Source organism: Gekko japonicus, unplaced genomic scaffold (assembly GCF_001447785.1).
Source record: "Gekko japonicus isolate JY-2015 unplaced genomic scaffold, Gekko_japonicus_V1.1 scaffold3228, whole genome shotgun sequence".
Classification (NCBI taxonomy): Eukaryota; Metazoa; Chordata; class Lepidosauria; order Squamata; family Gekkonidae; genus Gekko; species Gekko japonicus.
Window position 1 is genome coordinate 6,246 of NW_015177111.1, and position 17,455 is coordinate 23,700.

General features: G+C 41.7%; 1 protein-coding gene across 1 annotated transcript in view; it reads right to left on the minus strand.

The window, feature by feature from the left end:
* Nucleotides 1-2,149: 2,149 nt before the first annotated feature.
* The window catches only part of CNTN1 (contactin 1), a gene marked incomplete at its 3' end in the record, with an annotated part of 99,169 nt that continues 83,863 nt past the window's right edge, over nucleotides 2,150-17,455 (minus strand). The window contains exons 19-23 of the mRNA XM_015428306.1: nucleotides 14,350-14,584; nucleotides 9,672-9,772; nucleotides 8,262-8,448; nucleotides 7,090-7,202; nucleotides 2,150-2,344 (exon numbers count right to left, since the gene is read on the minus strand). Coding sequence (XP_015283792.1) covers nucleotides 2,150-2,344; nucleotides 7,090-7,202; nucleotides 8,262-8,448; nucleotides 9,672-9,772; nucleotides 14,350-14,584 — 831 coding nt within the window. The remainder of the gene's footprint in view (nucleotides 2,345-7,089; nucleotides 7,203-8,261; nucleotides 8,449-9,671; nucleotides 9,773-14,349; nucleotides 14,585-17,455) is intronic.

Here is a 17,455-nt window from a genome sequence, read left to right on the forward strand (position 1 = left end):
CAGTCTTGTAAATGTAAAGGGAGAGGAGAAAGACTGCCTTTACAGAATTATGACCAGGACTAAAGTGTTTTTGCATGTGATGCTGATTGATAGTGGGTGAGCAGAAGATAGAGACTATTTGGCCTTTTTCTGTTTGACAGAGAATGATTCTTCCTGTTAAAAGACCTGTTTGCAGTAGAATCCTTATGAGTTCATTAGGGGTGTGATTCTCTCCCACCAGCTTGGTGAGGGGCAAGCAAGGTGGGAGCTGTCTGCAAAACAGAAGCAGGGTCCATCATTTCCTCAGAGGCCATGAGAGCCCTTTTCGAAAGGGTAGCCTGAAAATGATAGCTAAACTGCATGATATTTGTGATGCAAGTTGGGTTGCGTTCCCCTGACCCATCCTGCAGTCATATGTAGGGATGGGCACAAACTGGGAAAACCCAAACCTGAACTCAGCTGTTCTGCCAAACCAAACAGGTTTGCTAAGTTTGGGATGTGGTGGGGTGGTCCCCCAGTGCTCTAGAGATTCCAAAATCACATGGCATCTCCAGCTGAGACTCCTCTACCTGCCCACCAAGTTTGGTGAAGGTTGGACTTGGGGGTGAGTTCCAGCCCCCCAGTGAAGGTGTCCCCAGGAAAATGCTTTTGGGGGAGATGTTAGGTGTGGTTTCTGGAGTGTATAGAACGAACCCTGTGTGAGCTAGAGGCATCAAACTTGTGACAGACCTCTCCCAAATGCTCCCCTACATTCCCTACAAGTTACATGTGGATTAGATTTGGGGAGGTCCGAGTTACAGACACCCAAACAAGGTGCCCCAGGAAAGTGCTTTCTGGGGGAATGTTGTCAAGTGTGGGTTCTGGACCATAGAATGGACAGCAAGGACCCCATGTGACCTAGTAAAGGGGAGGCATCAAACTTGCAGTGGACTTCTCCAGGATGGATACACACACCAGAAGCATGTAGGAGAGATCTGTTACCATCACTGTTGTGGATGGATGTGTCTCTGGCTGGGCCCATCCTCTCTCCAATAACCAAATAAATGCCCTCCCACCCCACCCCAGGAACCACCTGCATAACAGATGGCTGACTCCCTGGACCCACCCTTCCCCCAAAGGTGAGGTGGCTACAGTGCCCTGCCCAGGCATAGGATTCACCTGTACAGTAGGAGCCTTATTCCCCAGGCCCATTGTCCCTCCGCAGACAATGGGACTGCATGGAAGGGCCTGCCCTATCTGGGGGTGGGGAGCCACCCACACGGTTGTGGATGGCTGCATCTCCCTGAGCCCACCCTCCCTCTGTAGATAGACAATGTGATTACGGGGAAGGGCCGACCTCCTGCCCTGCCTGGGGCCCAGGGGCCACCGTCCCTCTGTGGACAGACTGTGATTATGGGGAAGGGCCAACCCTCCTGCCCTGCCTGGGGTCCAAGAGCCACCTGCACAGTGGCGGATGGTTGTGTCTCTCCAGGTCCACCCACCCTCCATGGAAAACATGACTGCAGGCCACAGCCAACCTGCCCACCTGCCCTGCTCAGGCCCAGGCCCACCCTCCCACCACAGACGAAGTGAGTGCAGGGCAAGGCCCACCTGCTCACCCTTCTTGGGCCCAGGATCCACCCACAAAGTTGCAGGTGACTACGTCTTCCTGGGCCCATACTCTCACCAAGGTCAAGGTGATTACTGGGCAGGGCAAAACCTCCCACCCTGCTTGAAGCCTGGGAGCCACCCACACATGTGATAGTGACCTGAAATCTTGTGAACCACCTCTTCACTTGTGGTTTTATATGGAAGGTAGCAAAGGACTGGCTCTTCTCTTTGTCTCCTTGATGGAGCAGATCTGTTGGAGTGGGGGGACTAGGACTACCACTTGGATGTCTGGGAACACACATTTGTGAAATACCATGGATAGCACTATATTGTACTGTTTGCATACACAATAGCTATCCCACTGAATAGCCCCAAACTGATCATGAACAGCTGAACTTCTCAACAAAAGATCACCTTCCTCTTTTTAACCAGCAAGCAGAATATGACCCCAATCGTCAAGGGTTCAAGAATCTCAATTCCAACACAGTATATTCATTTTAGAATGGAAAAGACTAGATATTTGCTTTGGAATTGTATTATAGAGAATTATATCTGTTCGGCAGAAAATGTAATGTATAACTGAAGCTTCAAATTCAGACATATTTAATGCCCACTTACCTGGAATTTTTACTTGAGCTACTTCTCCATCTCCTCCATCACTGTGCACTCGAACTTCAACAACATATTGACCCGTAACAGGAGCAGGAACCGCTATATAATGTTTACCAGTGGTAACCAGTGTACCATTAAACTGGCCGTCTGGTCTATAAAGCACCTTTTAAAGAGAAAATGTGACATGGTACAAGCAGTCAACCCACATTATGTTTAAAACAACAAAATTTCATTCTAGAAATTGTTGTAAAAATAGTTAAAAGTGTTTAATACTCAGAGTATCAATGGATCTTGCTCTATTGGAAAGAAGATATTTCTTTGCTTTTAAAAACCTTTATTTCTATTGGAAAGAAGAGATTTCTTTGTTTTTAAAAACCTTTATTTCTAAGGGTAAAGGTACACGGGAAAACTACAAATAAAGAGAACTCTAACAACTACATTTTCTAAGCTGTCTATAGTCAACACTAACACAGAGATAACACACAGATAATGGAGAATCTGTCCTTCTTCTCAACCCCTAGAAAGGAAGTCACCTGGAATAAACAACCAACAGAAGTTACTTTTCCTGGGCATTGCTGGCTAAGCGCCGTAACAATAAAATTCATACTTTTCCTGGGCTAATTCCCCATAGGCTCAATGCCAGGTATCTCCTCCAGGTCAGTCTAAACAATAGCAATACTAGGCAAACAAGTTAACCCTATAATGACTGGATTGTCAGGCCTTGTAAACACATACATTTCCAACAGAAATGAATTATGGAAATTGTTTTAAAAAGTAAAATGTTCTCATTCGTAATTTCACAGTTAATGTATTTATTTTAGTTAAAATGCTTGCTTGGTGCAGCAGCAATTAAAACAGTTGCAGAACAGTAAAAGTAGTAAAATCAGCAACAAAAAGGCATTGCAGACAAAAACATAATGAAGCTAGAAATGAGAAGGGGGGGGGGATCAACCAAAAGCCTGGCAAAAAAAATATGTTTTCACTTGAAGCTCAATATGTTTTGTACCAGGTAAACTGTTGTGTGAAAGTAGTTTCTAACTAGAGGCACCACACTGGAAAAGGCCCTGTCTCTGGTCACCACATGCTTAACTTTCAAAAGGCCTGTCTAGATCTAAACTGCTTTGTTGTAATGTGAATGTTGAAGTAATTACACTTCTCTGCAGTTTTAGCCATTTTTAGCTGCATACTTTTCAGTTTTGCAGTACAAAAATAGATCCTTTTTGCTAATTATTAACCCATAGGGATTTAAATAAGAGATCAGAGTGTAGGTAATGCAATAAATCCAAAAATAATGGTGTATTACAGGGAAATGATAGATTAATGCAATCATAGGCCAGTACAATTATTCTTTTTCAAAGGTTTTATATTTGCAGTAAATGAAAATTAGCCCTACTCTGCAGCTCACTAAGATTTGGTTTGTACATTACTCTCACATCATTTTAAACCAGGAACTTAGTACAGGCAACAATGGATTACTTTGTGGATGACTCCCAGCTACTGCTTGTCAAAGATGGGCAGGACCACAGCATGCAGAGTGAAGCTTCAGTAGGACAGCCAGTCCTTTTATTCCTTTTGTAAATTGTTGCTGCCTGCATGGATGAGTGGGTAGATGAAACTGATGATAGTAACCTGAAATCTTGTGAGTCACCTCTTCACTTGTGGACTTATATGGAAAGAAGCAAAAGGACTGCTTCTCCTACTTAGCCTCCTTGATGGAGCAGTCTGAGATCGTTCCTTCCATTTTCTTCCCCAGCTGGAAGTACCCTCAGAGATCACCAGCCATTACCAGTGGCACTGACTTCTTGAAGACAGAACCTGGGATCTTCTACTAAGCTCCAGAAACAAGTATCAGAAGTATGGATTCCATGCATTTTTTCATAATGGGCCATGAATCAGTCCCTAGCATTATGAGTAATATAATCCTCCTGGTGGTTGGTTGATTTGCATAGGATGATAGGAATGAAGATGGGTTACAAAGATAAATACTTGTTTTCATGTTCTGCCAAGAACTGTGCTCATTCAACCATTTCTATATTAACCCAGGGTTGGCAGCATTGATGGTAGGAAACTATGAAGGAAGTTTTCAGAACTATATAGAAGAGATGAAAGGATGACAGATCTTTCAAAGAAGAATCTTTTGAAGAACCTGCAATTTTAGAAAGTAAACTGAAGCTACACTCAAAGTGATTGAGAGAAACAATTCACCAGGAGTAGATGGGATAACAATAGAGCCACAATAACAGAGTCCATCAAAATTTTAACAGGAATATGCCAACAAATACGGAAAAGAAAACAACAGCCTATAGACCGGAAACATTTAATCTATATTTCAATGCTGTGAAATAATGTCAAAGATGCAGCAACTATTGGACCATCACACTAATTTCTCATGCAAGCAAAGTGATGCTCAAAATCTTACAATAAACACAGTTACCATATATTGAACAAGAAATGCCAGATGTTCAAGCTGGATGCAGAAAAGGAAGAGACACTAGAGATCGTATTGCAGATTTGCATTGGTTACCAGAACATATGAGAGAATTTCAGAAGAAAACCAGCTTGTATTTCATAGACTACAGCAAAGCTTTTGACTTCTCCAAAGAAGATGGTGTAAAGTTGCCTCCATGCTTGAGAGGAGACAGATGGCAGGGTCTCAATTAATTATTCTCAGCATTCTATAATTAAGGATACATCAATCTCAAATTCTGACATATTTATTTCCTCCACTGTTTTTGCCCCTTTACTGTTTTTGCCCCAGAACAGAATCCAAACAAATGGTTACCATATAAACTAAACTTATTATTCCTGTTTGATCCTTGTATCTGTTAAACAACTTAATTATGCTGTATGATAATTTACGGCTCACCCTCTACCTATATATATGGATTTTGTTTCTGTCTCTGTCTTGACTTTAACTAGCCCTTCCTGGCACCTCCCCCCCCCACTATCTCTTTCTATATGTAATGGTTGAGGAAATTCTCTTTCACTGTATCTGAAGAAGTGTGCTTGCACACAAAAGCTTATACCTTGAATAAAACTTCGTTGGTCTTAATGGTGCCACTGGACTCAAACTTCATTCTTCTGGATCAGTAGGGATGGACATGAACCCCCAAACAAGCCCCAGTTCAGGAGAATGCATCTCTCATGATCCACCCATGATCCTCCAAGTTTTTCATGGAGGTTCATGAGAGACACGTTCTTGGGCTCCGAAGACATTTAAATGGGTCTGGCAGGGCACATGGAAATAAGCCCTGAAGGCATTTAAATGCCATCAGAGCCCACCACTGGCCCATGGCCCCATCTGAGTGCACTCCGGGTCAGACCAGCCTGACTGAGCTCCAAGAGTAAGTTCCAAAGGCCTTTATAGGCCTTATATGCCCTTATATGGGCAGGCCCTAATATGGGCAGGTCCTACCTGGAAGTGGGCTCTGGCCATATAAGGGCATATAAGGCTTATAAAAACCTTCAGAGCGCACTCTGGGAGCTCAGTCAAGTTGAGCTGCCTGACTTGACTGAGCTCACTCTTGGAACTCAGTTGGGCTTGCCCAACCTGAAGGTGGGCTCCGAAAGCATTTAAAGTTCATGGAGCTTCATGGTTCAGAAAACCTCCGAACCTCGAACCTCCATGAACCTCCCATTTTTCTGGTCGCACCCACCCCTAATGAAAAGTTGTTGGTTTTAAAAGAAATGGGTGTGCCACAACATCCAATTGTTCTGATGTACAATCTATACTCTGGAAAAGAGGTTACTGTTAGGACAGAATATGGAAAAACAGAATGGTCCACATTTGGCAAAGGTGTCAGACCAGGATGTATTTTATTTCCCTATCTGTTCAATCTGTATGCAGATCATATCAAAAGGAAAGCTGGATTAGATTTAGATGAATGTGGAGTGAAAATTGGCAGACACCACACTACTGGCAGAAAATAGTGAAGACTTGAAACGGCTACTGATGAAGGTAAAAGCAAAAAGTGCCAAAGCAGGATTACAGCTGAACATCAAAAAGACTAATGGAGAATTGCACAACTGACGATGAAGTAATTGAAATTGTTAAAGATTTTCTATTCTATTCCTTGGTTCAATCATCCACCAAAAGGGAGACTGCACCCAAGAAATCAGAAGGAGACTGAGACTGGGAAGGGCAGCCATTACAGAGGTAGAAAAGATCCTTAATTGTAAGGATCTGTTGCTGGTGACCAAGAGCAGGATAATTCATACTATAGTATTCCACATTACTCTTTATGGGTGTGAAGGTTGGACAATGAAGAAAACTGACAGGAAGAACATCGATCCCTTTGAAATGTGGTGTTGGAAAAGAGTTTTACAGATACCATGGACTGCCAAAAAGACAAATAAGTGGTTCTAGATCAAATCTAGCCTTAACTCTCTCTAAGAAGCTAAAATGACTTAAATAAGGCTATTGTATTTTGGTCACATTCTGAGAAGATAAGAGTCACTGGAAAATACAACAATGCTATGAAAATTTGAAGGCAGCAGGAAAAGAGGAATACCTAACACGACTGGATTGGCTTAATAAAGGAAGCCACAGCATTCAATTTGCAAGACCTGAGCAAGGCTATTAATGATAGGACATTTTGTAGGTCATTAATTCATAGGGTTGCCATAAGTCAGAAGCATCTTGACAGCACATCACACATACAATTTTAGCCCTTCACACATAAATCTTTATCTTCTTCCATGTTTATTGAATGTGAGGGGAAAACCACTGTAGAGATTAATCCAGAACTGAATCTTTATCAAAGCAGAGCTGTCAACAAGATGAGAAATTAATTTGTTATTTTTCCATTAATTCATCAATGGATTCAATTAATTAATGGGCAAGGCATATGAAATACCATATCAGCTAAAATTACACAGAAAGGTCAAAGCATTTTATATAGATCTTACTTTATATCCTTTCACATCTGATTCATTAGAATCTGACCGGACATGGTCCCAGGTGATGATGTAATTTGAACCAGATCTAACATAACTGGTAATTTTTGGTCTTTGTCTTGGAGCTGAAAAAAAACACATGGCATTTATTTCCTCTTGATAAAACATTAATTGCCATACAATTATAACCCCCCCTCCACACACATTATTTCTAGGAAAACTCTATGTTGGAAGTTAATCAGACAGCAGGAAGATCACTAGGATCTAACTGACAGTTCAGTGACAGCTACATGTCAGCAGGTGGACTGATAAGCCTGTTCTAACTGGTTATGGCTGGCACTGGACAGTATAGAGTCACCATGACTCAGCTTGTTGCTGATTGGTGCTGCTATGTATATAAGTCTGTATAGAAGCCATGTACGCTCTCTTCGGAGGTAACAAGCGTCTGGCGAAGCATTTTGACTGTAAATTCTGTGAATAAACCCTTGTATATAGTGTACCACTGGACTGTGCAGTGTGGTTACTATAGAGGGGCAGAACAGCAAAGAACTGGTAAGAGTTGGGAGGCTGGAAAGTCTGCTAAGGTGCTGAGGTGGCTTAGACTGGTCTGTGGACCACTACACACGCTCTGCGCAACACTCTACTTATGGTTTTTGTTTAATTTTATCAATCTTTGTAATCCTATTCCAAATATAAAGTTTAAAGTACAAAACTCCATGAAGTTACAGAACATAGCAGCTTGAAAACAGGAATGGGTTTTCTCTTCAAGTGAAGCACTTCTTTGGATGAACCTTCTGTGATTTATCTCAAACAGTGTAACAACTAACAGACAAAAGACAAGCACAAAATAATTTACTAAGAATTAGAGTCCACTCATTGCAGTGTAAAGTACAGCACTGATACTAAGGCATAAAAACTTCTCCAATACTTAAAATTTTGTTCTTGATTTTCATTCTTTATGACATTTTTGATACCTTCTGAAGCATATAGTTGTACTCTTCTAAAACCACTGAAGTCAATGGATTTAGGAGTGTGAAACTCTGCTTAAGATAGCTCTATTAGTGATTCATTCTGTGTACAAGGCAAATGGCACTGAATTTTTTTGATTCTACAGAAATGTTTGCTAATCTGTAGAACCCTGACCAACAGAGTTAAGGATAAAGTACATAACCTACTTTACTTACGTGCTTTTTGTGTTGTGAAGGACACTCTATTACTGGCAGGGCCAAAGCCTGCACTGTTAAAGGCATACACTTCCACAGTATATCGTGTGTCAGGCCTCAGGTTTTCCAGCCTTACTGAAAAATTCTGATTGCTCACTTGTACTCTGTTTGCAGCTATTTCTTTTTCATAAGCAGACCAGTAGCGAATCTGTAAACATAAATGCAAAGTGGAAATATTGCATTAGATCATAAACATTCTTTAGAGTAAATAGCAAGACAGGATAGATTTAAATAACAACACTTATGACTTGGCTGAGATTTGTTTCGAAAACAATGTCAAGAACAGAAAATATTTCAGATTTGCCTGAAACTTTTAAGCAGAACTGGAAATGCTTGCCTTCCAAACTAAACTGGACATAACAGCAAATCAGTGGGTTGGATCTAACTGGCTTTTCTGCTGGTAAAAAAAGGGAGGATGTGGTCTCCTTTGACCACCAAAAAATCTATGCTTGGTATCATGGGCCCTGTGTGGAGAAAAGCAATATGTGATAGGGCATGTGATAAAATGCAGAATTAGGTGAGACTGAATGATAAGGTGGGCTGCATCCAACTATTAGTGCTGAAGAAAAATGGAACGAGATTGGGAAAGAAGAGGGCAGTGAACAGTGATGGGCATGAACAGAATTTTTTTGGTTCGGTTCGTGGTTCCTGGCTGAACCATGAACCAATACATACTGGGAGATTGGTTTGCAAACTGAACTGGTTTGTATCAGTTCTTGATCCCTGCTTTCTGCTCCCTGCAGCTTTTTGCAGGGAGCAGAAAACATAGGGTTAAATGGCTCCGAGTCGTTTAAACCTCTGCTTTCTGCTCCCTGCCAAAAGCGGTGGGGAGCAGCAAGCAGAGGTTTCCCTGTGAAAAACAGCTGAGTGATGGGGAGCAGAAAGAAGGGTTTAGATGGCTCAGAGCCATTTAAACCCCACTTTCTGCTTTTCATGAACTGCTGTGAACTGCCTTAAAATTCATGGAAGTTCTTCGTGAACACTGCTTCGCAACCACAAACCACCAAAAATTAATCACAAACTTTTTGTTCATGAGCTGGTTTGTGCCCATTCCTAGCAGGAAACAACAAACTCTTTTCAATGGACAGAACCATTGTCTCCCATTTCAGTAAAATCCACTTTTGTCATGTGCATAATTGGAAACTGGATTGTCTCTCAGGAGAACAAGGGTTCTTTGTTGTTAGTCAAGCACTATAAAAAAGAGCCCCAGATCATTCTTCCATCCAGCTCTTCCATCACTTTAAATTAATTTCAACCTAACATTGATCCATTGGGTGCCTAATGAAATCCAGATTAAGCATCTTCTGTTGTGGTAGCTATGCTTTTTGCCCTGTTCAAGTGATACTATTCAATTGTTCTGCTTTAGCTCACCTCATACCCATCAATCTGCTGGGTAAGCTGCTGCCAAATAACAGTGACTTCAGTGGCTGATCTGACTTTTACATCCACTCTTTTTGGTTTCTCTGTGGGAGCTGAAGACATGAACATGAATAATACAAGTTACTTCAAATAAAAGAATGAAGATACATCATGTGCAATGTGTTGTTCTGTGGATCTTTAACTGGCTGCTACTTTTGTAATACAAAACTCCTGATTTTAAAAGATTCTGAATGAAACCTAAACTGCTTTCCCATTGACACAATTATCTGTGCACTTGTCCTTGCAGCTGCAAATGTAACCACATGGAAGTTGCCTCTATACTTTACTAGCCTTTCCCCTACTTGGCTGCCTTTTCCCTACTGCCACCAGGGGACTTTTTTCAAGCTTTTTTTTTCTTTCAAAAAAGGAGCAATAAATATAACTAGGAGTAAGGCCCGTTGTGGGAAGAAATACAATGAGCTCTAGAAAGAGGCTCCAGGTGAGTGTCCAGGCTGTGGCTGGTGGGGCAGCAGAGGGAAGGGGAAAACAGAGGGAGGTGAGCCATATTTAATTCCTTCTGCTTAGCTATAAGACAGGGCTGTCTCAAGTAATTTTGCTGCCCCAAGTAGGTAGTATGGGAGGAGAGCCACATGCCATGTTTTCTGGGTTTCAAGGATCTGGAAAATGGTTTCATAGCCAGTTACAGGTTTGTCAACTCTGGGTTGGGAAATACTTGTAGATTTGAGGGGTAGAGCCGGGGGAGGGCAGGGATTGGGGTGAGGAGGGATCTCAGCAGCCATAGAGTCCACTGCCCAAAGCAGTCATTTTCTCCAGGAGAAATTATCTTGGAGCTCTCCAGGTGCTGCCTGGAGGTTTGCAATACTAAGGGAAAGGCCAGGTTTGTTAAAGGACTTTAGTGAGGTATAATGCCATAGAGCTCACCCTCTAAAGCAACCATTTTCTCCATGGGAACTGATATCTGTAGTCTGGAGATCAATTGTAATTCAAAGAGATGTCCAGGCCTTCCCTTTCCCCCCAACCCCCTTTCAATTCCAAAGCTGCTTCCTGTTTAATACTTTAACTGATTAACAGTTTAACTGACTCCCTGCTACTGCCCCACAGTCTCTTGGGACTCCCAACTTGGGGGATGTAGTTCTAATTCCCTTTGCTATGGTTTCAGTAAGGACAGGGTTATTAAAAGCTCAAACAAAATCACTGAGAGTGGATTTTCCCAAGAACATTACAATTAGCATATGCCAGCCTGATGATCTGAAACTTTTATCATGAGGTTCCCTTCTAGATCTTTTGAACACATGTGCTTATCAGAGGACCCCATTGGCTTGTGAATCCACTTTCCAGTTCAGCAACAGAAGTAACTATTACTGCTAATAATTAAGAGTGTATGTGTGTATTTTTTTGCAAAAATGTATGCTGAAATAAATGACAGTACTGAGAACTACAGCCTGCATGTAGTTGTGGTATAGCACACATTTCATTCTAAAACTTTGTAAAGCATTTGAGGATTTTCCAATTGCCTGTAAAGTCTGTATTGTCATGTAGATGTTCTAAACACAAGATATTTAGATATTTCTAGTACAGTGATAAAAGCTAAAGTAGTAGTTCTACAATGATTAGTAAATTAACTTTACTAACTGCTAACCCAAAATTTTCAAGTCAATTGGAGCAATTCTATGGGCCCCTGAACAACTTGGCCCTAGCCGTCCTCTACTGTTTCCTATGAAGAAGGGAGAAAAAGGTGTGGAAAAATGTAAAACCCAAGAATCTCTCCCCATAGGAAGGCTATTGCAAGCCATTGCTAAGACCAACCAATCTAAAACCCAAGATGCTGAACCTACATAAAACTCAATAACCAGAAACTATGTGAAACACAGGAATCTGAAACTGTGTGAAACATGAGAACCTTGACCTATGTAAAATGAGAGAATCTCAATGTAAAGTGCAAGAACCCACAAAGACCTGTGAACTTGACACAAACCAACTCCAGCAAAGCTAAAGCAGCCTGACAAGCCAATACCAAGCCTCAGGAGACACAGAAACATGGGGGCAAAACAGGAGGGGCAAAGGGGAAAACAGTCCTGGGAGCCTGTAAACACCAGTTCCTAGTATTCCTGGTTAATCCTGAATATTTCTGGGATTTTTTGGGACCCGTTTTTCAGTGAAAAATCCTGGACATATTTGGAAGACCTGATTATATCTGGAAAATACTGATATAAAACACCTATTTCCAAGCTCCCTTAAAATACCAGTTAGAGCAACAGCCCATATGCAGGTCCTTCACTGTGTAATGAAAATCTGGAAGGTTTAAGGGAATTTCTAGAGAGATAAATATTTAAAATCAGAAATTTATTTAAGGAAAAGGGATTGTGTAATTTATGTTTAATGCAGAGGGGGGGGGGGGTTCACCAGCTCTCAAGACATGAGCGAAAGGCAAAAGAATTCTGATCACAGGCACAGGGCAAGCAAGGATGGCACAGAAATAAACATTTTCTTTCTGTGAAAAAGGGGGTGGGGGTAGGACTCAAATTGCATGGGGTAAGCTGTGCTCAGGAGTGAAGTGGATAAAACTAGGGGCTTTGGAGTTAGCCAGTCCCAAATATGGCCATCATTTCTGAGTGAGGCAGCAGGCATGCTAATAGTTTAAGTAAGTTCAGCCAAAGTGGTAAACAGGCAGATACATTAACGATGGCAGAGAGATCTGTTTTGTGGCAGAGGTCTACTGAGGCTGCTCTGGAGTTTACTAATTGTGCCCAGATCACCTCTGAGCACCAGATTCTGGGTGAGTTCTTCCAGCTGTTCAGCACCCCTTTGTGGTTGCTGCTTCTGTTTTATGATTGTATTGTGATTTTTGGTGGCTGTTCATTTGTGTAAACTATTTTGAGTCTTGCTTTGCAGGAAAAAAGTGGAATAATAATGTTGAAATACGTAAATAAATAAAACCCCTTAATTTCAACAGCTGATCTGGATCAATGGGAGGAAATTCCAACTTGTATCTCAAAGGCAACTAATTAGCTCCACAGTATTATGAAGAGCTGGTTGGTGCTGCACCTAATATAAAGGATGATGGAAGCTGGGCCTGCCAGCTTCAGTTGCCAGAAGCTTCAAACTTGCTTCCCATTGGCTATGAGCAATGTTCCCTCTAAACTGTGGAGTCTTGTGAGCAAAAATTCTACTTTGCGAGCTACTGGCATTAAAGTTGTGATTGAGTGATTTGGCTGCTGCATAAATTAGTTTGCTCTGGAGCCCTCCTTCCTGAGCTAAGACAAAAATGTGTGAGCTAGAGGCTAAAAAATTGTGACCTAGCTCACACTAACTCAGCTTAGAGGGAACACTGGCGATGAGTCTGTGTTCTCATCTGCCTTCTCTACCATCTCTGGTCACATGCAAAACAATATACTCATTATCCAAGAGAAGGAAAATAATAGGATTATATCTATATTATAGAACTGCAATTTAGGGGATGTTTTGAGCATATTTAATCAGGGCTCTAGTCGGGGGGGAGCTCTCAGGTACGGAGCTCCGGAAGAGAACCTCTAGGGGGCGGGGCGGTCACGTGGTGAAGCCCCGCCCCCTTCTTTACCCCGCCCTCTGCTTCGATCCTCATTCCGTTTGGGAATGAGGATGAAGCAGGAGGGTAAGTAGCCGGGCCTTCTGACACACTTCCGGTGATGTCAGGGGGTGTGGCCTTCTGTCACTTCCGGTGATGTCAGGGGGTGTAGCATATGCAAATAAGTTATGCTAATGAGTTATGCTAATGAGCTCCGGCAGCTCTTTTTCTACAACAAGACCCCTGTATTTAATTATGATATAGTGTCCAATAGATTATGAATTAGCCATTCTCTAAGGCTTTATGTGTTAGCACTATCTTTCTAAAAAGCAGAGCAGCGGACAGTAAGGTCACATGATGAGTTCAATAGCACAGCATACTGCAAAAGCAGCTAAATTCATTTTCAACTGTAGCAGCTTCTAGTCTGAACAATAGTTGATTTTAATATCAGAAGCATTGGCTCCAATGATACACAGCTGACTAAAATGGATAATCTACTTTAAGCTGTACTTTTTCTTGTCATGAACTGTGATGTAAACCCATGACTTCCATGTAACATGGCTCTTGGAGACATGTAATGGCCACCCATCTGTTTCTGGGCAAAATTGAAAGTGATGTTTTGGCCATAAAGGCCCTAAACAACTTGAGACCAAGGTACCTGAAAGACTTTCTCCCCCTGTACCATCCAGCCCACCAGTTAAGATTAGCCTCTCAAGCCTTGTTCTCTGCAGAGGTAAGACAAGTGGCAACTAGGGACAGGACATATTCTGTGGATGCACCTTGCCTTTGGAATGCACTCTCCCCTGAAGCTTGCCTGGCATCTACTTAACTGTATTTTTGATCGCAGACCAAAACATATCTTTTGGACCATGGGTTTTAATTAAACCCCCCCCCCCCAGTTTTTAATGGTTTGCTTCTGGTCAGAGATCTATTTTATGAAAAGTTTTATGCTGTCCCTCGGCCATTTTCATGGCTTGTAGTTTTTATGTTGATAATTTATTATTTAAATCAACTCTGAAGAGATGGCATAGAACTTTCCAAAATAAATAATCTTTTTTGTACAAGTTGGCCACCAGAATACCACTGGAATCAACTCTTGACTCTCATTGCACAATTTCTACTCACCATCTTCTGCTGAAGAGATGGAAACAGTAATACTGTCAGGTCCTTCCCCTTTGTTATTAAATGCTCTCACTCTTACTTGATACTGTGAGGAAGGAAGCATCGACTCATCCTTGTGGACATATCGACTAGCATCCGGCTGAGGAACTGTAACTCTCTTCCAGGAGTTTTGATTAAAGGGCGTGAAGGATACTATGTATCCAAAATTATGACCAAAATGATACTCTCTTGGCAAAGGCTGAGTAAACAGAGAATAAGAGTTTTTAGAACAAATGATTAGAAAGACCAACAGCTGAGCCATATAATACCACTGGTGATATGTTCATTTTTAAAGCTGTCTTTGCAATTCTGCCATGTTCACTTATTCATTTAAATATGACCCACAATGGTGAAAATAATGCACAATGATAAAGAAAAGTTTCAGAGGAAGAAATCTATGGTTGTACCTCTTTTTGCTACAGTCATGTGAAAACAAACTTACTAGAGTCACACTGGGGGAAATAGGTGCAGCCAAAGTGTGGCTTTTTTGAGCCGCACCAAAAGAGACGCGTGGCGGCGGGATCAGACAGATCTCCCCAGCCACCGCACAGGTCCTCCCCGGCACGATCAGATGCCGGGAGGAAGCCACGGAATGGAGAGTGAGGCCAGCCTGCTTCGCATGCATGTGCATGCGCAGTTCGGCAGGACCTCGCATGCTGCAGGAGAGACAGGTGCGCCGGCGATCAGACGCCCGTCCCTGCAGCGGATTTTCAGGTAGGTAGTAGTGTTTTCTAGGGGGGTTTTTATGCACAGTTTTGCCTGGAAGGGACGAATCGGGGACAGGTGCGCGCTGCTTCCCAGATGTTGCACCCCCGATCCGTCCCTCTCGCGTGGCAAATCCTCCCGTGTGACCGGGGCCAGAGAGTAGTTGTAGAAACTAACATGTATACTAATCCTAAATCCTACTGTCTTAATCTAATACTTCAAAGAAAATACAGAGTTGAATTGCAAACAACAATTTGAAATTGCTGACACAACTTAAACTGGGAAGAACTTGCCCATCACTAGTCTTATTTTAGGTGTTCTTTGGAGGAGTAGATTAAGATGGTTAAAACACATTTTAAGATTCCCAAACTGTCTAGTCATCCAACGGAACACTCTGCAATGTGCAGACTGGACTGCTAAAAGCAATTCTATGTCCAAGTTATGGACATTTATGACAACTCAGAAGTGCCAAGCAAACATTGATGAAGGATTGTTTTTAAGGCTCCCAGCAGCAGTGTGTAAATTTAAGGAGCCCTCCTTAACTTCTCTTTTTTTGTAAGCTGTATCAAGGCTCCCAGCAGCAGTGTGTAAATTTAAGGAAACTCCAGAGCCTTGGAGAAAAGAAGTTTCTCCGACCAAGTTCCAGGACACTTCTTAGCCCAGACACCCCATTATTATTTCCTCTGTTATTGTGTCCTTTAGTTTTCCCCCTCCCCCATGATCTTTTTAGCTTACAGAAAACACATCCCTCTCAGAAGCCTAAGCCTTAAATTAATTTTGTATTTAATACAGAGGCTTGTGAATAGGATGTTTTCCTTTTCCCCTGGCCCCAGAACTTCCCTAGGCTTGCTTCAGAGTCTTTGTATATTGGGGAGGTGGAGAAAATTTGTTAAACCCTGCCATTAATGTCCATAACACTAATGGAGGTGCATTTCAGTCTTAAACAGAGTTAAATCTTCTCATGGCCACTGACTTAGAAGTGTGTTTAGGACTGTATCATTGGGCTGCAATCTTATGTACACTTACCTCTGAGTAAGCCTTACTGAACAACATGGGACTTACTTTTGAGTAAAATGCACAGGCAGGTTTTCTACCAAAAGCACATAATATGCATGTTTCTCACAAAAATGACACTCAATTTGTAATACATACTAACATGTTAAACTATATATATTCTGAACAGGTACTAATAAACTTCAGCAACATTATTAGTTGGAAGTGATAGCTGATGAGAAGAAACTTCATAAACCTATTGTTTGACTTTGGGGGTTAATGAATCAACCTGTCCTCTAAATGTACCATCTACCTTACATTCTGTTCTCATGCCATAGAGTAGCATCTCACAGAACCGACACAATCCTCACATGAACCTATTTGTTCACACTGAACAAGAAGATACTTAAATGTTTATTTCTTTATTTAAAAGTCTCTAGCTATACATGCAGAAGGCCCATCAGGAATTACTTAAAAGGAGATCACGGAAATGAAATCCTGCCCACCTATTTTTTTACAGATTATATGAACCATCCGTTACAGAACAGAGGAGAAAAACTCCCATTAGCTGAGAGAAATAATTGGTATATAAATCTATTTGGGTCCATGTGAAAGAACAAAGTGATCTTATTTTGGTACTCTCTGATCTTGCATTAGTCACCCTCCCCCTGGTTATAATTTTAAAAATTTAGTCACAGTTGGAAATTATCCAGTCCTTGCAATGCCAGCACAGCTATGGGCATGAGTCTTTACATGCAACACAAGATGTGTCACCACAGTTTGTTCATGTTTTTGGAGGTCAACCATTGTCAATATTTTTCAGTTTGTGGTATAAATTTTAGTAGACTATTTCTGTTATCCAATAACGAAGACAACTCAACAATAAGGTATATATTTTTCTAAACTACTATGCAAAGTGGGATTCTAAAATTCATCTTTATATAATATTTAAGTCTTAAGGTTAAGATGCTGAATTGCAGGCTGTAGAAGGTCGGTAGTTCAGCAGTTTGAGACCCGAGTGCGCCGCATGATGGACTGAGCTCACGTCTCTAGTTCCAGCTCCTGCCAACCTAGCCGTTCGAAAGCAAGAAATTGCAAGTAGATAAATAGGTACCACTTCAGTGGGAAGGTAACAGCGTTCCGTGCACCTTGGTGTTTAGTCATGCTGGCCACATGACCACAGAAATGTCTTTGGACAGCGCTGGCTCTTCGGCTTTGAAATAGAGATGAGCACCGCAACCCTAGAGTCAGATTCGACTGGCTTTCGAGCAAGGGAACCTTTACCTTAAGTCTTCTGTTTGTTTTCAGTAGTATATAGCTATATGGTTGCTTGTACTTTAAAAAGATGGAAACATTAGAAAGGCACTGGAGT